At 38.2% G+C, this 22,527-nt stretch overlaps 1 protein-coding gene across 3 annotated transcripts in view; it reads right to left on the reverse strand.

Moving 5' to 3' along the window:
• narfl (nuclear prelamin A recognition factor-like) overlaps positions 1–22,527 on the reverse strand; it is a 51,846-nt gene that overhangs the window by 24,203 nt on the left and 5,116 nt on the right. The window contains exons 2-8 of one of the 3 annotated variants that reach the window (XM_072268643.1): positions 20,541–20,636; positions 16,235–16,330; positions 15,709–15,852; positions 12,415–12,547; positions 10,970–11,104; positions 7,723–7,841; positions 5,460–5,589 (exon numbers count right to left, since the gene is read on the reverse strand). In XM_072268643.1, the coding sequence (XP_072124744.1) occupies positions 5,460–5,589; positions 7,723–7,841; positions 10,970–11,104; positions 12,415–12,547; positions 15,709–15,852; positions 16,235–16,330; positions 20,541–20,621 (838 nt within the window). In that variant the 5' untranslated portion in view covers positions 20,622–20,636. Of the gene's footprint in view, positions 1–5,459; positions 5,590–7,722; positions 7,842–10,969; positions 11,105–12,414; positions 12,548–15,708; positions 15,853–16,234; positions 16,331–16,902; positions 17,062–20,540; positions 20,637–22,527 lie in introns of those variants that run through there. The other 2 variants (XM_072268645.1, XM_072268644.1) reach the window with 2 other exon arrangements.

Below are 22,527 nucleotides of genomic sequence, written 5' to 3' on the forward strand. Positions count from 1 at the left end.
CCAGTCACCTTACGTACCGCCCAGCATCACTTTATGGACATACAATCAATCCATATATATATATACAAGCTATCTAATGTACTTATATTTACTGTGTTTTTTTAATTTTTGTGTTTTCTTACTTGTTTTTAAATATCTTGTATCAAGGAATTTTAAGTTCCCAATACAACTTTTTAAAGCCATCTTTTTGCTATCAAAATTTCATCATACTTCAGTCTACAGCTCATCAACCATTTTTATACATACGCATTTAATGAATTCTAAGCCCAATTTGTCACCCATATAGTTCCTCTGAGCTTGCTCCCACCTAATGTTACACTGTTTTCTATTTATTACTGATACTTAACCCAGTGTGTACATTATCTTACTTTTCTGCTGATTGAAACTGATTCCCTGCCAGTTCAAGTGATCAAAGAACATAGAACAGTACAGTACAAAATCAGAAACACAACAAAATCTACAGATGCTGGAAATCCAACTCAGCAGGCCGGGCAGCATCTATGGAAAAGAGTAGACAGTCGATGTTTTGGGCGGAGACCCTTCATCAGGACTGGAAAGTAACTTCTCCCCTTCCTTTCCAGTCCTGCTGAAGGGTCTTGGCCCGAAACACCGACTGTTTAATCTTTTCCAGAGATGCTGCCTGGCTTGTTCAATTCCTTCAGCATTTTGTGTGTGTTGCCCATCAGCCAATAATACTAAAGAGGATACCTAAAGTTACTACAGATACACAAGGCGTAGAGGAGAGGCGAGAGTGGAAATTGGACTGCTGGAAAACAATACTGGAGAAGTCGTAATGGGGGACAATGAAATGACAGACGAACTGAGTACAAGCTATCCTTGTTATATATGCGTCTTCAGACAATGCGGATTCACAGTTATGCAAGGAACCTATTTCTACCAATATCTCCTTATATGCATCCAAAACTCACAGTTATGCAAGGAGCACTGCTTACCCGCCAATACAAGTCAGGTACGCGCGACTCACAATCTCACTCCCGCCAGTCTCGCATTGGTTTTGGCAAGGTGTGGATGCGCGATCTTGCGCTCTTAAACTTTTGTTGGTTTTACCTATGGTGCAGTGATTTTGTGCTTGGAAGTATTTAACTATGCCTCCTAAGTGTCCGATGTCATGTCCTAGGCCATCAGCCGAAGGGCAGAGAATCGCTTTAACACTTGAAAAAAAGATGGAAATTATAAACAGCGCGGCATCAGCTGAAGGTAACACAGCTCTGGGACACTACTGCCGGGAACAGAATCCAGCCTTTAAAGTTCTTTTGCTGCTTGACAACGTGCCACCCCATCCTAACATTTGGACAGCATTCATGGTAACACAACAGTGCATTTCCTGCTACTTGACACAACATCGTTGATTCAACCACTCGACCAAGGTGTAATCCACATCCAAGGAGTACATTTTTTTTATGGCGAACTATTTCTCAGACACTGTAAGCAACAGACGATTTTGAAAACCACGGGAGTTTACCGACGGTGAGGGAATGGTGGAAGTCGGAACACTTGGCACAAATGGCGATGGACATGGACCCAAGTTTAGAACGGAGCCAGCATTTCAGTCGTTCCCTGCCGTCAACCCTTCTTCCCTACAAGCAAATTTATGCTGAAAAACAAAATGCTGCCAAGCAAACAACCCTCACCACTTTCTTCAAATCGGTGTCATCTTCTGCTGCCGGCAGTTCTAAGAGCTCTGTGAGTCTTCCTTCACCCCTTGCTGTGCTTGATATGATCCTGACGACCACAACCATCCACCTTATCCATGTAAAGCTGCCCAACACCACAACAACCACTCATCTCCCGGAGCGAACACACTTGCCAATGTTGGTGAGTACTGTATAACCTAGGATGTTAACTTTCTATGATTTATTACATTGAATATTACCTTAAATTGATGAAATATAATACAAATGTTATCTTGTGGTACTGCTTTTGTGTCGTATTGGTATGAAAATGTGAATAAATTACAGATGAAACATATTTAGGAAGCCCTCTGGAACGCATCCCTGTTTTTTCCACTTAAATAATTATTCACATTATGCGTCAACTTCGAGGAACACATCCCCCGAATATAACGAGGATAGGGTGTAAGTATTTTGCAATAGTCATCACTGTGGAAAAAAAAAACTAGTGGTATGGTGGAAGTGCAGGTGTCAGGGGCCATAAAGTGTGTGAAGTTACTATAACTAGAGAGAAGGTTCTTGGGAAACTGGAAGGTCTGAAGGTAGATAAGTCACCTGGATGAGAAGTTGCACACCCCAGAATTCTGAAAGAGGTAGCTGAAAAGATCATGGAGACATTAGTAATGATCTTTCAAGAATCAGTACATTCTGGAATGGTTCTGGAAGACTGGAAAATTGCAAATGTCACTCCACTGTTCAAGAAATTTGAGAGGCAGAAGAAAGGAAATTATAGGCCAGTCAGTCTGATCTCAGTGGTTGGAAAGATGTTGGAGTTGATTATTAAGGATGTGGTGTCAGGATACTTGGAGGCACACGATAAAATAGGCCATTGTCAGTATGATTTTCTCAAAGGAAAATCTTGCCTGATAATTTTGTTGAATTCTTCAAAGAAATAACAAGCAGGATAGACAAAGGAGAATTGGTGCAACACATACAATAAAAGAGAATCGGCTGATGTTTTGTACTTGGATTTTCAGAAGGCCTTTGACAAAGTGCCACACGAGCCTGCTTAACATGCTGCGAGCCCATGGTATTACAGGGAAGATCCTAGCATGGATAAAGCAGTGGTTGATTTTCAGGAGGCAAAAAGTGGGAATAAAGTGAGCCTTTTCTGGTTGGCTGCCAGTGACTAGTGGTGTTTCACAGGGGTCTGTGTTGGAACCGATCCTTTTTATGTTATCTGTCAATGATCTGGGTGATGAAATTGATGGCTTTGTTGTAATGTTTGCGGACAATACGAAGATAGGTAGAGGAGCAGGTAGTTTTAGGAAATAGGGTGGCTACAGGAGGGCTTAGACAGATTAGGAGAATGAGCAAAGAAATGGCAGATGGAATATAGTGTTCAGAAGTGTATGTTAAAGCACTTTGGTAGAAGAATGAAAACATTGGCTATTTTCGAACTTGAGAGAAAATACAAAAACCTGAGGTGCAAAGGGATTTGGGAGTCCTTGTGTAAGATTCCCAATTTGCAGGTCGAGTCTATGGTGAGGAAGGCAAATGCAATGTTAGCATTTCTTTCAAGAGGATGAGAATATAAAAGCAACGATGTAACGTTGAAACTTTGTAAAACACTGGTGAAGCTTCAGTTGGAGTACTGTGAGGAGGTTTGGGCCCTTCATCTTAGAAAGGATATGCTGAAACTGGAGAGGGTTCAAAGGAGATTCATGAAAATGATTCCAAGATTGAATGGCTTGTCATATGAAGAGCGTTTGATGACTCTGGGCCGTATTCACTAGAATTCTGAAGAATGAGGGGTGACCTCATTGATAGCTACCGAATGATGAAAGGCCTTGAAACAGTGGATGTGGAGAGGACGTTTCCTATGGTGGGAGAGTCTAAGACCAGGGGACACAGCCTAAGATTGGAGGAGTATCCTTTTAGAACGGAGATGAGGAGGAATTTCTTTAGTCAGAGAGTGGTGAATCCGTGGAATTCTTTGTCACAGGCAACTGTGGAGGCCAAGTCTTTATGTATTTTTAAGGCAAAGGTTGACAGATCCTTGATTGGTCAGGGCATGAAGAGATGTGGGGAGAAGGCAGGAGATTGGGGTTGAGAGGAAGATTGGATCAGCCATGATGAAATGGCAAAGCACACTCAACAGGCCAAATGGCCTAATTCTGCTCCTGTATCTTATTTTGTGTCGACCCTTTAACCCACTCCAACTCATTCCTCTCACATAGCCCCCCATTTTTCTTTCATCCATTTGTCTATGTAAGAGTTTCTTAAATATCCCTATTGTATCTGCTTCTACCCCCATCCCCTGCACCTATCACTTTCTCTGTTAAAAAAAATTACCTCTGAAACCCCCTCCCCTATATTTTCCTCAGAATACCTTGAAGTTATGGCCCTTGTAGTAGCCTTTTCTCCCCTGGGAAAAAGTCTTTGGCTGTCTACTCTCTCTTTGCCTCTTATTATTTTGTACACCTCTATCAAGCCATTTCTCATTTGCCTTCTCTCCAAGGAGAAAAGCCCTAACTCATTCAACCTATCCTCATAAGACATGCTTTCTAATCCAGGCATCATCCTGGAAAATCTCTTCTGCACCCCTCTAAAGCTTCCACATTCTTCCTATAATGAGGCAATTAGAGGCAACCAGAACCAAACACAATATTCCAAGTGTGGTCTACCCAAAGTATTACAGAGCTGCAGTGTTACCTCATGGTCCTTGAACTCAATCCACTTACACCACATGCCTTCTTAACCACCCTATCAACTTGCACTGCAACTTTGAGGGACCTGAAGACATGAATACCAAGATCCATCCCTCTGTTGCTCCACACTGTTAAGAATCTGTTATTATCCCTGCATTCTGCCTTCAAGTTCAACCTTCCAAAGTGAATCACTTCACACTTTCTGGATCGAACTTCAGTGCTCTCCAAACGCAATGGTGAGCCTTACCACAAAGACATTGATCCCAATGTTGCTGAGGTGTACTGGTCCATTTTGAACAGACACCTCCTGCCCCATGAAAGCCTCTGAAATCTGAGGTACTCCCTCTTGTCACATATAAACCTGCTTAATCATCCTACTTCTATTCACACCAACATGAGTCACTGAGACCCTACTTATAAAGCTTCCTGCATTGTTCATGAAAGTTTAACTGCTGGCCCTCAACTTCTGTCCTCCCTATATTGATAGTACAAGTCAACCATCATTTCTGGATTGGCCCCTCTTTCCACCAAAGCTCATGGAAATTCTGCACTCCCATCCATAATATTGTTTACTCTGACATCAGGAATGCAACACATCATATGAGACTTGATTAATACAGATATTTGTTTACAGATTACTTAGATACCACCAGTGTAGTCTGCTGTTCCACAGTGCCACACTCCTTCAAAGTATCATCAGCACACCCACACCTAATGTTAAATACTATTTTGTTAATAACACACATCTTGACGATTCTTCAGCTGATCAGAACTATGCAATTGCAAATTGACCAATTCCTGGAATGCGTGAATCTGGAATCCTTCATCTCCCTGAAGTTTATGAATGACACTGGGTATCAATTAATTCTGGAAATCCTAAACTTAAGCTCAATTATCATATTTGTACAGTCTGACTTTTAATCTGAAATTTTCCATGTTTTGGTAGCTTTAAGCATCTCACATGGAATTTTTTTCAGCTTAATCGCACAGAATAACCTTACGGACAAAGCAAAAGATGAAAAGGGTGAGGGAGCAGAGATAATGAAGAAGGTAAAGAACAATTGGAACATCAATGCCATTAAGCTTAATAGACAGCCTTTCTACTGGCTTTCCTCACCTGAAGTAATTACACAGTCTACATCTCTTGTTTGGTATTCCTCATTGAAGAAATCTTCCCTCGAAGCCTCTAATTTTTTATCATAACATGGCATCACTGTTACATGGTATATTTGATCTGGTACCACATTCTAGGGAGAAAGAACACATCACTTCTTAGTATTTTGCCACATGCATTATTACTAATATCCCAATTAAATTTATAATTCATGCGTGAATCAAATGAGAAATATTCAATACCTATTCCAATAAGGAAATATATTTTCAACTTTAAAAGCAAAAGGAGTATAGAACAATAAACATGTTCTAACATTTAACAAGTTCATGAAAATCATCTGAATTAGATAATGTCCAATTTGTGCCTCAACTCCATTTTCAATTTAAGCCCTTACCAATATAAGTGGAATCGCAGTTTCATTATGGCACCAGAGGCAGTCATTTGTGTCAGCTCACTGTCACAACATTACCATTTCCCTGCTTTTTCAGCTCAGCCCTGCAAATTATCTTTGATCAAAATGGCCATTCAAATCCCTTTTGAAAACTCTGATTCTTTCTACTTCCGCCATCCTAACTGGCAATAAATTTGAGGTCACAACAGTTCTAAATGCTTTCTCTCACAGTTGCTTCCATCTTTTGATCTTCTTTTAAATTCATGTGTTTTGACCCTTGAACCACCTGCAAACTGGAACATTTCTATTGCATGACCGTCTAAAATGATCATAATCATCTGCATTTATGCCATATCTTACTTTAACTTTCTTTGCCTTGAAAAGCTCTGGCATCTCCCACTTAACTTTGTAATTGAAATGCCACATCGCTAAAACTATTCCAAAAATCTTTTCTGTACCCTCTCATGGACCATCACATCCTTCCTAAATTCTATTAATGGAAGAGTGCAATATTCCCACATGTGTCCTAGGCAGTAACTCAGCATCCACACCCTTCTGAGGGAGTGTTCCAGATATCCTCAGTGTCTGTGCCAGAAAAATAACTTCCCGGTTCCAATTCAAATAGACCTAGGCTTAATATCAAAAGTATCCCTCTAGTCCTGCATACACCTTATTGTTTTAAGAAGCTTGAATAGATTAGTCTTCAAGCTTTTAACTTCAAGAAGAATAAAAGGTGGTAATTTCAATGGTCTATTTTCAATTGAAAAAGGAAACTTCAGGTATGTGAATCTCTATACTCCATATCATATTTTTAATCTAATCTCATTTATATCATTACATTTTAAAAATGCATCCCATAAAAGTTACTTTCTTGTTAAGGTATGGCATTATGTGGCAGCAGCAGACAGTACACAAAATCATTGACCAGAAACTGTCTCCCTTTCCACAAACGTTGCTTGACCTGCCAAGTGTTTCCAGAATTGTTGTTTCTACTTCAGATTTCTGGAATCTTCCAGTAGTCTTGTGTTGTTTCTTCTGTTTATGCTTGTGCATGTGTAACTTAAGTGTAATTAATTTAAATTAACATTTGTTTGCCAAGTTTGTAAAGTACTGCACTGCTGCTGTAAAGTGCTAATTTCATGGCATTTATATCCTGCGTCTGAATACCTATGACAATAAACTTTAAATTGAAGTACAGTACTTTGATTTTGACAGGCATGCCAGACTTACATGAGGAAGATACATTAGCTTGAAGAAACAACAATCATCAGGTCTCATCCAAGATGGTAACCGTTTAAAAGAACAAGCCCAGTAGCTTGTTTATTTTAATACCAGCTCCTTCAAATCTAGAAAACTACATTATTTAATTTGAGATTGGATCTAAATCAATTCTTTATGGATTAGATGAATCTTTGCTGCCAGCATGCTGCTTGAAGTATTTGTGAAAAATACTAATTCAGCTCCTATTAGCCTGTCTAGCTGAAGTGGATAACTGTTGGGTATTGCACTCAGACACCATTTGGAAGAGTTCCATTGGTTCAACTGCTATGTTCTTCCCAGGTTGGGATTTAGACATATTTTGGTGACCTAAAGGGTTTTCATCTTTCATTCAGCTGACACTACTTTACCAATATGTTCCAGTGCTGAGGCCAATGACCATCTATACAAAAAGCTGTGCACATTTTTGGGCTTCCCTCATTTATCTCAAAACATAAAATTAAGCAATATCCACAGCGCTGAATGATACTTTAATCCGTACACAACTGAAGCAAGAAAAAAGATGACAAAATTCACATAAATAACCTACCCAAATCTTGATCGGCAAAATCTGTTTTAAAAAGTGCTCTAAATTAGGGAAATAATATTATTGCTTACCTGCTGTTTTGCAAAGTAGTCCTTAACTAATGAGCCCATCACCTGCTGTGGGGATTTTGTTGTACTGATATATGGAATTATGTAACTACCGTGGGTTTTTTCTGCATAACATATCCAACCTGAAACACAAAAGTGCAACAGTAAATTAATATTCATGTTTAATTTTGTTGGGCCAAGTTTATAAATTCTCTGCCAAAGCAATTAAAAGACAAATGATTTATTTTCTGTGGTTACAATAGGATATTTCGTGCCAACAGCTTGCTTGAACCTATTCTGATCAAAACATCTCAGGAAGACATTAAAAACGCCTGAGAACATGAAGAGGTGTGGCAGAGTGGAAGTAAAACATGTTCCCAACAAAATATTTTATTGTGGTGATTAAGCATGTAAAAAAAAAAGGCCATTTAAACAGATTCTGATTTTTTTTAGTAAATTTCAATTTACAATACTTGCAACTTTGAATCTTCAATAATTAACTGTCTGGGAAGGGAATTTACTGTCATCGGCAAAGTCTCACTTTTGAAATTAAAAAAATAAGATAGTTGATGTATTGATTTAAAGTTCCCTAGATTCAGGGAAGGTTTCATTAAAATGCACATTGTGCTGCATTGCTGCCACAGAACAGCAAACTTCACATCAAGACAGTAATAATAAACCTGATTCTGACATTGGGAAACACCAGATATAACTTCTTTATTCAGAAAGAAAAAAGCAGAAAATTATGAGCCAGTTAACTTAGTCTCATAATCATGGAAGATATTATTAAAAATGTAACAGGGAACTTAGCAAATTTCATGGCAATCAAACAATGCTCATATGGTTTTGTGGAAGGGAAATCATGTCTGCCTGCTTTATTGGAATTCTTTGAAAAAATTACATGTGTTATGGATAAATGAGTATCATAGAAACATAGAAAATAGGTGCAGGAGTAGGCCATTCGGCCCTTCGAGCCTGCACCGCCATTTATTATGATCATGGCTGATCATCCAACTCAGAACCCTGCACCAGCCTTCCCTCCATACCCCCTGATCCCCGTAGCCACAAGGGCCATATCTAACCCCCTCTTAAATATAGCCAATGAACTGGCCTCAACTGTTTCCTGTGCCAGAGAATTCCACAGATTCACCACTCTCTGCGTGAAGAAGTTCTTCCTAATCTCAGTCCTAAAAGGCTTCCCCCTTATCCTCAAACTGTGACCCCTCGTTCTGGACTTCCCCAACATCGGGAACAATCTTCCTGCATCTAGCCTGTCCAATCCCTTTAGGATTTTATACGTTTCAATCAGATCCCCCTCAATCTTCTAAATTCCAACGAGTACAAACCTAGTTCATCCAGTCTTTCTTCATATGAAAGTCATATATCAGTGGATGTACAAAGAGTGCCAGAAGATATTTGATGGTGTGTTACATCAAATGTTACTGTGTGAAATAAAAATTCATAATGTTGGAGGTAACATAGTAGGCTCAAACGCTTTTGGCTGACAAAATGTAATGAGGCTGGGGTTTCAACCTTTTCCAGTTAAATAAATGATCTGGATGAAAACATCAAAGGCATGGTTGTTAAGCTTGCTGATAACATACACACAAGTAGCAAATAAGCCTTGAAGGAAAATAAGGAGACTATAAAAAGCTGTAGATAGGCTAACTCAGTGAGCAGGGATCTGGCAAGTGCTGCATAATGTGGGAAAGTTAAGTTAAATGGAAAAGAAAAGGTGAGAGATTGAAGAGTTCGAGATGCAGAAGGATCTAGTTGTCCTAATACAAGATTTGTAAACGACCAATGTGTAGGTAATGCAAGTAATTAGGAAAGCTAACAGAGCATTATTGTTGATTGCAAAGAAGTTGAATATGAAAAGAACAATATGCTTAAAAATGGTGAAACTTTATCTGGGAAACTGATAACAGTATTAGCAACAGTACCAACAACAGTATTTAAGTAAGGATGTTAAAGTACTAGAGACTGTTCAGATATTTACGTAGGAAAGGAGGGCTATTATTTGAAGAAATGCTGAACAGGCTACACTTGCACCCACTGCATTTTAGGAGAGTGAGAGGTGACTTGATTCTGAGAGGTCTTGACCAGGTAGATACTGAGAGAATAACTGCACGTGGGTGAATCTCAAACTAGTTACTGTCTAAAAATAACAGGCCATCTACTCAAAGTAGTGATGAAGCAAATTATTTTCTCTCAGGGGTGACAGTCTTTTGAATAAGTTTTCATAGTACAGTGGAAATAGTGTCTTTAAATATTTTAAGGCAAAAGGTCGAAGTAAATCAGTCCTTGATGTGGAGACGTGTGAAAGGTTACCATGGTTGACAGAAGAGTGTTACTGAGGTTACAATCAAATCAGCTTAAACACCTGAGTGGAATGAACCTGCTCCGAACTCATACACGTATAAGAAAACGAATACATATGGAGCATTCGGCTTATTAAATTTACTCCACTATTCAAAAAAATAAGGAGTAGACATCTATTTGATCCTTATCCTTCATCAAATTCCTTGAATGGCTTCTTTATTTCAAATATACTCACTAACTGACTGTATAATCTCTCCGGGATAGAAAATTCCAAAATCAGTAGTAGGCAATTTTGTCAGTTACGCTTGTTCAGCCAATCAAAATAACACAGCTGATCTTTTAGTCAGCACCATTTTGCTAATGTACTAATCCCATTACTACTGTGCTAATTACATATCTGTTGCTCCCTTCATATCTAAAAACTCATTATTCATTGGATGGAGGAATTTTCTTCTCATCTCTGTGATGAATGTCAATCCTCTATTTTGAGTTTGTGACCCTCAGTATAGCCTGCCAAACCCTGTAGGAATGTAATATACTTCAAAGAGATCTGTATATAAAGATGGTCAAATCCCTTCAAATAGTAAATGAAGTTTAGAAAGCATTTTGTTTTTGTAATTTTAAACTGCAACTGCCAATTTAACGCCCAATCATTTAGCCAACCACCACCAGTTTAAAGCTTATTTGTGATACCTTATAATTTATTTTGCAGTTCCCAAATGCACTCATATCTGGATCTAAAATATCCCATAGCACTGTTTAGAACAGCATATGAATCTTGGTAGCCCAAAAAATATTAGTTCTTCCACAAAGAACCAAAAACAGATAATTTGATACTAGAACATTCCTGCTCAGGAGATATTCCTACATAAAATTTTGAGGGACATATTACAACAGTGATCACATTGTTTGTGCAGAACAGTTCTTGTTTTATTATTATTTTAAGTACCTGGACAAGCCGAGGTCAACATTGGCAAAGCTTTGCTGTCATCCTTATGACTACGGAAACGTCGCACAAACTCACGTTGACTCTCCATCAAGCTGAAATTTCTGGAAAAAGTGGTGTCGAACACATAGTCAACACCTGGGGGTATTTTGAAGAGGCAGAGAAATAATGTTTGGAATAATTAAAACTTCAATAATATGGTTAAAAAGATAATCAAATATTTTTTCTATCCAAATCAACTCCAAAATTATAACAGTTCAGTTACATTCCCTGAATACAAAATATTAAACCACTGCATTTGTATAATCCCCTGTACAGGCTGCACCAAGGTAACAAACTGGTTCATTTTTACAAAAGTCCTGAAGTGCATTTTCTCCATAAGTTGGAAAATACACTAAAATCTCTGGATATCTAGCCACACAACAGTATTCTAATGAATGATACCAAAAGTACATAAGGCTGACAAGAAAGAATTACTAAAAGTGGAGAAAGAGGGGAAACTATTTCTGCTGTTCATAGGTATGCACGTCCATTAGACTGAATTTAATAAAATTATGGGAGTTTGTTGTTATGCTGGGTGTCTGTAAGTCGAGGGTTTTAACTTAGGGACAGCTATATTCTACAATTAATGCACTCTCACCTATGTGGACAGAGACTGGAAACAACAGAATTCTTTTAATGGAAAACAGGAAATGTTTATCAACTGGCCATTAGCTACTTAAAAAAAATTCCTAATCCTTAAAACTACAAAAATTTTATAATAGGGCAGTCACAAAGTACCTTGGGGAAGTCACTGATAAAAGAACTGCCTAGAAATTTCATGGCATCTGCTTGCTTGGTACCAGGCTGAAACTTTCAGCTATGCAAAACTGAAGAGTTATACAGTACCTTCTTATAGCTGAAAATGCCTAGTATTGCATTTTCCAAAGCTCGGGTTAGGAAGTATCAGCATAGGTCCTCAGCCCCAGGATTTGATAAATAGGTTTATTATAGTCACAAGTAATGAGGTACAATGAAAAACCATTCATTGGGTATATGTAAAACAGAGGTTTATAGGTACATGATTTTTTTTTTCCAAAAATACTTTATTCAGAAATATTACACAATAAAAATAATAATTACATACAGAAAAAGAAAATCATTCGTTGACTATATAGGTACATGATTAAGCAGGAAGAAGGCAGGAGAATGGGGCCGAGGGGGAAAATAAATCAGTCATGATTGAATGGCGGAGCAGACTCGTTTCAAGTACTCATTCACTGTGTATGATTTTTACAGACTGTAGCATCGTCAATGACTTCCTACTTCAAAACAAGCAGACTGAATGTTGAAAGCTCTTGTTCCAACAACCTGACCTCAAGAATCCAACAACATTCACATTTCTGATGAAACTTTTGTAGGTGTCACTCTACATGCATATTAGGTGTTAATTGTCGCAAAGTACTCACCTAGGTTTTTCAGGAAAGCTGTCAGCCGTTGTGCAGTGTCTGCAACTGACAAATTAAATTTTGCAGCTAATGATGCTCTGGACTGTGGTGAGATGGAAACTACCACCATTTTTCGATTCTTGGAACTGGATACCTAATTGACGAAAAGAGTAGAGCTTAGTACCACATGGCTACCTGCTTAAATACAATCCATTTTCTTGTGCTTTCTGAGAAACAATATTAACTGTTCACTTGTATTTACTTTGTTAACGAAGCAATAGTTGTTCCAAAGTTAACATTCCAAAGGGCAGCAGAAAAACTCCCCAGCCACTGAGCCAGCTGCCAACAGATATTCTCATCAATTCTATTAATAAAATTTGACTGAAATTAAAACAACCTTAACAGCTGGTCAGAATAGTATAGCCTCAAATCCGAAACGAAAGCCAAATGTGGAGTTACAGCTTCTGTCAAATAATGCCTAATCGTTAAAATGTCTTCACTATTAATATTGGAATAAATCATTAAAAAATTAAAAAGTAAAACTGCAAGAAAAATGAAGATGCAATAAATGTTGCATTAGTGCACAATTTAATTTGCAGTTAGCACTGCACAACGGCTGACAGCTTTCCTGAAAAATCTAGGTGAGCAGGTTGTAACAAGGGCAAATTACCAGAGACCTAGGCAGGAACTAAGAGTTATTGGGAACAGCTGTTTTGGGAGTCCACATCTGACATATGGAGGGTGTTTAAAGGCCAACTGCGGAGTACAGGAATGATCCAGTAAGGAAACAAATAAGGTAAAGGATGCATGGGTTTTGAGAAAGGTGCAGAATGATGGGAAGGTAAAGAAACCTTGGACGTTGGGAAGTGGTGAACTGATTCAAGATGTTAAGGAAGTGTATGTAAGACAGAGGAAGCTAAAATCAAATAATGTTCTTAAGGAGTATAAAGAAGTAAGAAAAGAAAGCGGATGAAGGGAAGGCAGTGGATATTGTCTACATGGACTTCAGTAAGGCCTTTGACAAGGTCCCGCATGGGAGGTTAGTTAGGAAAATTCAGTCACTAGGTATACATGGAGAGGTGGTAAATTGGATCAGACATTGGCTCAATGGAAGAAGCCAAAGAGTGGTAGTAGAGAATTGCTTCTCCGAGTGGAGGCCTGTGACTAGTGGTGTGCCACAGGGATCAGTGCTGGGTCCATTGTTATTTGTCATCTATATCAATGATCTGGATGATAATGTGGTAAATTGGATCAGCAAATTTGCTGATGATACAAAGATTGGAGGTGTAGTAGACAGTGAGGAAGGTTTTCAGAGCCTGCAGAGAGACTTGGACCAGCTGGAAAAATGGGCTGAAAAATGGCAGATGGAGTTTAATGCAGACAAGTGTGAGGTATTGCACGTTGGAAGGTCAAACCAAGGTAGAACATACTCGGTTAACGGTAAGGCACTGAGGAGTGCAGTGGAACAGAGGGATCTGGGAATACAGATACAAAATTCCCTAAAAGTGGCGTCACAGGAAACGTTGCTTCCATTTCCAACATATCTACGATGAATGTAACAAAAACTAAATTGCGGATTAGACTGGACATAAGGAACCCCATTCGAGTATCGCTATCTCCAATCACCCCTCGATAGGATCGTCTTGTTGCAGGAAAGCAAGCCCAGGGCTCCCACTGATTCAGCGATATTGGTGCGTTGCAATGATTTTATAAGTTCATACAGGGAAAATATGCGCTGTGTTTAATATCCAAACGTTACTTAAAATGTTATGATGCTATTGACTTATATAACCATATAACAATTACAGCAAGGAAACAGGCCACCTCTGCCCCTCTAGTCCGTGCCGAACACTACTCTCACCTCGTCCCACCGACCTGCACTCAGCCTATAACCCTCCATTTACTTTCCTGTCCATATAACTATTCAATTTTTCTTTAAATGATAATATCGAACCTGCTTCTGACACTTCTACTGGAAGTTCGTTCAACACTTAGCTCCCCTGTCCTCCCCTGATAATTGACTTATCGCTATATTCATGCGAGGAAAATGCGCTGTGTGTTTAATATTAAATTCGTTAGATAAAGCCTTTTAGAAACGAAATTGAGTGTATTAGCCACTTATCACTGATATTCCGGTCGTGATTAACACCCCCCTCCGAATAGAATCGCCACACACGATTTGTGGAAAAATAATCGGCAGGTGCACGCCTGCGCAAATCAGGCATGCGCACTGGTGCCTGCGCAAGGCTTCATGGTCATTGTAGTCTTTGTCTGGGTAAATGCAACGTATTCGACTTCTACTCTTGTCCGTTGGTAACCATCCCCCCGCCCCACCCGGTCGGCCAGTCTGCAAGAATATTGTCAACATGAAACCGGTCCGCACTGCAAAAAAGGGTTGGGGACTCCTGGTATAAGGCATTGGTGAGGCCGAATCTGGAGTATTGTGTTCAGTTTTGGTCACCAAATTACAGGAAGGATATAAATAAGGTTGAAAGAGTGCAGAGAAGGTTTACAAGGTTGTTGCCGGGACTTGAGAAACTCAGTTACAGAGAAAGGTTGAATAGGTTAGGACTTTATTCCCTGGAGCATAGAAGAATGAGGGGAGATTTGATAGAGGTATATAAAATTATGATGGGTATAGATAGAGTGAATGCAAGCAGGCTTTTTCAACCGAGGCAAGGGGAGAAAAAAACCAGAGGATATGGGTTAAGGGTGAGGGGGGAAAAGTTTAAAGGGAACATTAGGGGAGGCTTCTTCACACAGAGAGTGGTGGGAGTATGGAATGAGCTGCCAGACAAGGTGGTAAATGCGGGTTCTTTTTTAACATTTAAGAATAAATTGGATAGATACATGGATGGGGGGTGTATGGAGGGATATGGTCCGTGTGCAGGTCAGTGGGACTAGGCAGAAAATGGTTTGGCACAGCTAAGAAGGGCCAAAAGGCCTGTTTCTGTGCTGTAGTTTCTATGGAATGTTATTGGTAAGTAAGGTTCAAGAAAATCCCAAGGCTTTCTATACATAGATCAAAACCAAGAGGATAACAAGGGCGCAGGTAGGACTGCTCAAGGATAAGTGAAGGAACATGCGCCTGGAGGCTGAAGTTACGGATGAGGTACAACATGATTTCCTAGATGTTACCTTCGCTACATTTTCACATTTATTTTTGATTAATTTACAACTTTATCCAATCCTCATTTTGAAATATTTAGATTTTGTAGTGAGATTTTAGATATGTCATCCAACAAGCATCATATGCATTCATTTTTAATGACCAGACAGAAATATTATCCTTAATCTGTCACAATAAAATCTTACTTTGTTTTGATTCAGAACTTTATAAAGTTCATCCTGGCTTTGCTGAGTGATTAGCACACTTTCTGCTGATGTAATGCAACCACTGCAGGCTAGGCAGTCATTCAGGGTTATTTTTGCTTTTTCAAGCTTCTGGACACCTCCATCCTGAAAAAAAAAAGTAAATTAGGGAAAAGAACAGACACTGAAAGGAAAAAGTTAAAATGAAGAAAAACAGCTATCTCATTATCTGCATTTTTATGTGGACAATTGCAAATTTCCTCTCAAGAGGATTCTTTCTGAAGAAAAGCACAAGATTCAATATAAACTTAGTAATGTGAAATGGGAAGAAAGCCGTTTGCTTTAATATAAATTGCTTTTTGCTTTACCAAAGTAATAATCATTTCAACTTTGGTTCAAATGTTACTTTCTGCATTTGCTTAATATCAATTTTAATTGTGAAGCAGAAAAAGGAAGACTAAATTCAAAATTCCACTCAACTGAAACATGTGCAGCCCAACTAAACCCAAGAGAAACTTACAAGTGTTACCTGATTCAGCTGAGTATAACTGCCATCGTTTTCGATTCGGATTATACCAGAGGATTTCCCTTGCTTCTTTTCAACTTTAACCGGCTTCACACATTCCTACAAAAGCAAAGTTTAAAGCTTATAAATTGGCATTCCTCTTCAAAGATATTTAAAGCAAACTAAAATTGATTACCTGGGCATATTAAATTCAAGATTGGACTCTCAGAAATAAAGCCGATTACAGCATGTGCAGGAACTATAAAGCACACAATAATAAAAGGTGGTCAAGGCTGGGAGAGGACATGCAACATATACATGTGTGCAAAGGGACTATTGGTAACTCATTTTCTATAAACAGCAGCTTAGTTTCCTATCAAGAAAAAAAATTATTTTAATTGCTGAAATGGCAGTGAGACTGCTTCACAATGGTAAGGTTAGTAATTTGGAGTAGTCTCCCTCACCCATAGAGAAATACTCATTCAGGCTAGGAGTAATTTAGAAATTAAAAGTTATTAAGTAATGATCAGCATGATCACATTACATCCAAATTAAGAAAAACAAACATAATATCTCAAAGAATGTGGGATGCATTCTTGAGAGCCATAAATTAACTTTCTCTCAACTATTAAATAACGTTACTTCTGATAGAAAGCATTCCTTTATGAATTAGCTATATAACATGATCTCACCCTACTGAGGCAGTTGGCACACTTCTCCAGTTTCATGATCAGCAGGTAACTATTCAGAATAAAAAGACTGCTCTGTTAGGTGGACAAAGCCAGTACAAGAATCAGCCATTTAGCTGTTCTTGCCCGTTCTGTGCTACTATCTGTCTTGCAACCCTGCTTTGAAGTGTTCAACTGGATAAGAGTAGTGATCAGCCCAGGGGGCGTGGTGAGTGGAAATGTGTACAAACAGAGCAAGATATCACCCACCCTTCCTTGTTTTAAACTTCATTGCAAAAGCAGCACACAGACCTTTCTGTTTAGCATAGACTGTATAACACATAAACATAAATAAATAATGGGGAAGTAAAGGGAGCTCAGGTCATAGCTAAACACTAATTAACAAGGAACAACTAACCAAACATATAGTTCGGGTGTATATCTGCACAAAAGAATATTAATAAAATCAAAAATACTCAAAAAGTTATCTTCTTCTTCTTCATGTGCCTTGCGCATTACACGCTTGGGCGATCGTGGCTTTCCACATCAAACGATCCCACGCAGTGTCAATGATATCTCGCACATTTAGATCTGTTAGTTCTTTCAGTGTCCATAGATTTTCTTCTCTGCCTTCCTCTTCCGTGTTTCCCAGGCATACGGCCTTGTAATGTAAGGCATTCTATTTCTCCCTTTCTGATGACATGGCCCAGGAATTTAAGTTTCCTCTCATTTAATGTTCTCATTAAAGATCTTTTTGTATGGGCACGTTGGAGTACTGTCTCATTAGTTACCCTATCTCTATATGATATTTTCAGCATTCTTCTAAGAAACCACATTTCTGTTGCTTCTAAGTTTCTTTGGAGTTCTGGTGTTATAGCCCATGTTTTGGAAGCATACAGCAAGATTGACCTAATGTAACATTTTAGTAGTCTAAGCCTTCTTGTTATAGAAATATGTCTGTTGGTAAAAATGGGTTTCATTTTTTGGAAGTTGGTTTTCCCAATGGCAATTCTTTTTATTTCTACTTTACTTCTAGCATCTTGTGATATAAAGCTACTAAGGTAATTAAAGCTGGTCTTTTGTTCAATCTCTTGGTTACCGACGTACAATTGGCAGTTGGGAGTATCCTGCTGTTTTGATATTACCATACATTTGTTTTTTTTGACAGTTGACAGTTAGACCAAAATCTGCACTTGTTTGTACTACTTTGTCTAGGAGAATTTGTAGGTCTTCTACAGCACTTGCTATTAGGGTGGTATCATCTGCATATCTTATATTGTTGATGTTAACACCTCTAATTTTTATCCCATCTAGGTCTTTTATTTCTCTGAGAATCATTTCACTATAGATATTAAATAATTCCGGTGAGGCAACGCATTCCTGTCTAACTCCTCTTTGAATTTTAGTCCAACTGCTTATATTATCATCAATTTCTACCACTGCCTTTTGGTTCCAATATAAATTTTGAAGCAGTTGTTGGTCCCTTCCGTCAATGTTTAGTTTAGCGAGAGTTTGAAATAATTTTTTCATGTTGCACTTTGTTGAATGCTTTAGTGAAATCAATAAAACATAAAAAGACATCACTTTGATATTCAATTGCCCTTTCTGAAAGCATTCAGAGTATGAAAATTGTGTTCCTAGTTCCTCTATCCTCAATAAACCCATATTGCAGTTTAGAAGTTTCTGGCCTTAACTTGTTTTTAATTTGACTCACAACAACTCTCAACAAAATCTTTATTATGTGACTCATAAGACTGACTGTTCTATAATTTTCACAGTCAATAGTTGCAGGAATTTTGGCAGAGTTATAAATACTGATTTCAAGAGATCGTCAGGCAATACACCAGAATCGTATATGCCATTAAACAGTTCAAAAAGATTATCTATACGCGGATCTTCTAGGGCTTGTATCATTTCCACTGAAATTTCATCAGGTCCAGTGGCTTTACCATGTTTCATGCTTTTCATTGCTTTAGTTATTTCTTCTTTGGCAATAGGTGGGCCAGAATTAGGGTGTTTAATATCTGGGGGTTCCCCTCTATTATCCTCTATATACTGAATCCACCTCTCACATACTTTATCTGGATCTGTTATAACAAACCAAAATTTAACAGTGTGGCTAAGTAATGAATATAACTTCCATTCCCAAAAGTAATCACGTCTGGATAATATTCCTTGCAGATAGCCTGCAACAAAATGAAATATTGCAGCCACAGCACAGCAGTGTGGCACCAGATTGTGCGGAGAAGATGAAAAGTGAACAAAGTCTGCCAGGATCCAGAGAGCCAAAACTATCAGGCAGATTCTGGTTCATTTTCCTAAGACTTTTTAGGTAACTCAAGCGCAAGTCACTTCCACCTATTTTCATGCTGTGCACCAGAATTTCAAAATGTTTGCACTAAGTTAGTGGAATAAATGCTGACACTATTATCACTGTTTAGATTTACCAACACTATATTAAAAAACAGACCTCTTTATCCTGAATTTTTATGACACTTCTGAATTTGTTCTCAAAACTTCATAGACCCATTTCTAGAGAAATAAAAAAAACTTCTAAATTTTAGTCCTGCACCATACACTTTGAATTTTATTAGACTGAAATATTGAAAATCAAAAATAGAATAAATTGCAACTTCATGGTTCTGGTTCCTCAGTTGCTTCTGCTGACTGTGTTCTGTGTTACAGGAAATTGCCAATGGCAAAATTAATGGAAATTTCAGCTCCCAATATTCTCTTCTCAAGCTGCCCTTTAGGACTGAAATGACTTGCTTCCACTCTATCTCTATGGATTCTGAGATAGCTGATAAGGCCAACGCAGGACATACTGACTCTGCCACATCAACATCAGTATACTATTTACCCCCTTCAACAAGAAAATGTGTCCTCAAATATTCTTCAGCATATTTAAAAAAATTATACTAATGGATATTTATAAAATTTACCTTTACACTTGTATTGTAGCAACCAGAGACTGTACTAATATTTGTGAATCTCTTCAGTGTTTTGGTGTCCTTGACTTATGAAGTTAATGTTTTCAAAAGGTAGAGATGAATATTTCCCACAAGGCCATGAGTTTTCTGCAGCATTTGAGGTCATGATCTTCAAATACATTTTCCTCATTAGCCTCCTCATAACCAACTATTTACTCTCTTCAGCACTGAAATACGTGTATTCAAATATTCTTTTGCAGTTTATATATTATACAAATTAATATTTATAAAGCTTACCCTTAGGTCATGTTGTAGCAAGTAGATGCTGCGATAATATTTGTGATTACTGTATTCAGTGGTGTGTTAGTATATTGAGAATGACAAATTTTATGACATATCTTTTTGCTGAAAAGTGATTCAGCAAATGATGGGAAGTAGTCACCAAGGACTTTGCTGTGGATTTTAATTGTTCTGTGAATGTTAATTGTAAGGTTCACTCTGTCATACAACAGCATGAAGATATGTATACAGTGCGTGTATGTCTATAACCTAAAACAAGGCAAGGAGGAATGAGAAGATGACTACTATGACTATAGTGGTGTAGGACCAGCAGGTTATTGAATGCTACTCTTATAATACCCTAACACTCAGCATCGGAATGTATTTTCCAGTCAGCTTAAGGGAGTAGGAAAAATATATACAGTACATTCTTATATGCAGCTTCAAACCTACCCACATTCCTGACCCGAAACGTAGCACAAAGTCTGTGCCCCGGGCCTGGCCACGTATCCAGTTTACACTCTGAACTCCCATGGCTCACATTCTGCACTAAAGTATGAGCCAAATGACAAAGCATCAGAATTTTTGAACAATCAGATGACATTAACGACTTAAGTTTTACTGTGTGCTTATTGGTATAAACTATATACGGAGGACACATCTATAATTAAATATAGGATTTGCATTGTATAATATGTCAACATTGTACAACTGAAAGTGTAAAGATGCACGAGAGGTTTATGTCTTAACTTTTCCACAATAATAGGTATTTGGGAATGCAGTTAGACCCCACATAGCACCAATTTATTACAGTGGTTATTCATTGTTATATTGAAATTTTTTTAAATTATTAAAATCATTCTAAACAGCACTTAAAACTTCTCAAGAGCAGCCGCTGTTACAGTAAACATTCAATCAGCCAGTAAGAATGCCTTACATATGTTGTGAGCCACTCACAGCCAATCACTTATTTGTTCACGCTCTGCCTCCCCCACGTGTGTGAACATTTTTGCTCCCTCGCCAATTTATTCTATTTTTTTTACCCATAATGTCTGGAAAATGGCCTGCAACTTCTAGTGAGGGTAGTACATCTAAGATAACTAGGAAAAGCATTAGCATGGATGTGAAATTGCAAGTGACACGGATTTTGGAAGCTGCTGAGCACCAGGTTGATGTTGGCACCTACTTGAAATTGGCTACATCGACAATCAGAGCCATCATAAAAAGATGCAGAGAAGATAAAAAGCTTCTGCAACAATGACCTCAAAGTTATCATCAACAGGTGACTCGTGCAAGGAGCCATTTCCTTGAAAAAATGGAAAGTAGACTAAATATATGGATGACCAAACACAACATAACATGCCCTTAAGCCAGCTGATAATAATAGAAATAATGGAAAAGGCAAGAAGATGGTATGTCGGTAACATTCACAGCCAGCATAGTTTGGTTTGATAGAATTAAACAGCACAGTAACCTCCAGAGCAAATGAATGTCTGGTGAAGTAGCCAGTGCAGACAACAGGAGCCGTAATAATAAAGAGCTTCCTGGGTGAATCTGAGGACACAAACTAAGAAGAGGAAACACCAGCAAGAAACCTCACCACAAAATTCCCCACACTAGCATCAAAATGATCACACAAATCATGGACCAGTTCATCGATAATGACCCTGACTGGGAGTGAAGCAATAAGGCAAAGAGAGGTGTTCTCGACAGATTTCCTGCTACCAAGAACTGCTTCATGAGAGGAAACTTAGAAAGGCAGTCAAATCTCGACTCCTACATGAAGAAGAAGCCAAAGTCAGAGGAGGACCCACAGCCTGGTCCCTCTAAAATGTAACCACCACCTGCTTCCCTCCACTGCTGCTGTTCCACTGATGTACAAGTTAGGCCTATTTGTGTGTTTATTATCCCACAAATTACTGTGTATATATAAAATATCATATATCTCGAGTTTGATTTTTTTTATCAGGCACGCATGTCCATTTATGTAATGTTATAATTACACCGTATATCACTGATTTACATAGCACCCAACCTCCGAGGAACGCATCTTCAGCGGTAAGCGGGGTCTGAGTGTATATTACATAATATAATAATGATTATATAAAAATATCAGCAAAAGACAGTGCAACTTCAATCCATTACGGGATTTTCATTAAAAATATCAAAATGTGATTAAAGGAATACAATGGATTTAGGTTACTTGGGACACATGGGGACCAGTACATTTTGGCCCAATTAAGCAAATGCCCCAATTAGCCAAAGTTTCATGGAAATAGTTAAAAGGCATAACAAAGACAAACTACTATTTAACTGTAAAATGAATTATGTATTTAAATGAAATACATGGCAAATTAGAACACTGCCAATTGTACTGCAGTGCTATAAAAACTGTTTATTAGTTCCCAATAGTTACTGATGGAGGAATTTATCCAGTGTA

Source organism: Mobula birostris, chromosome 9 (genome assembly GCF_030028105.1).
Source record: "Mobula birostris isolate sMobBir1 chromosome 9, sMobBir1.hap1, whole genome shotgun sequence".
NCBI lineage: Eukaryota > Metazoa > Chordata > Chondrichthyes > Myliobatiformes > Myliobatidae > Mobula > Mobula birostris.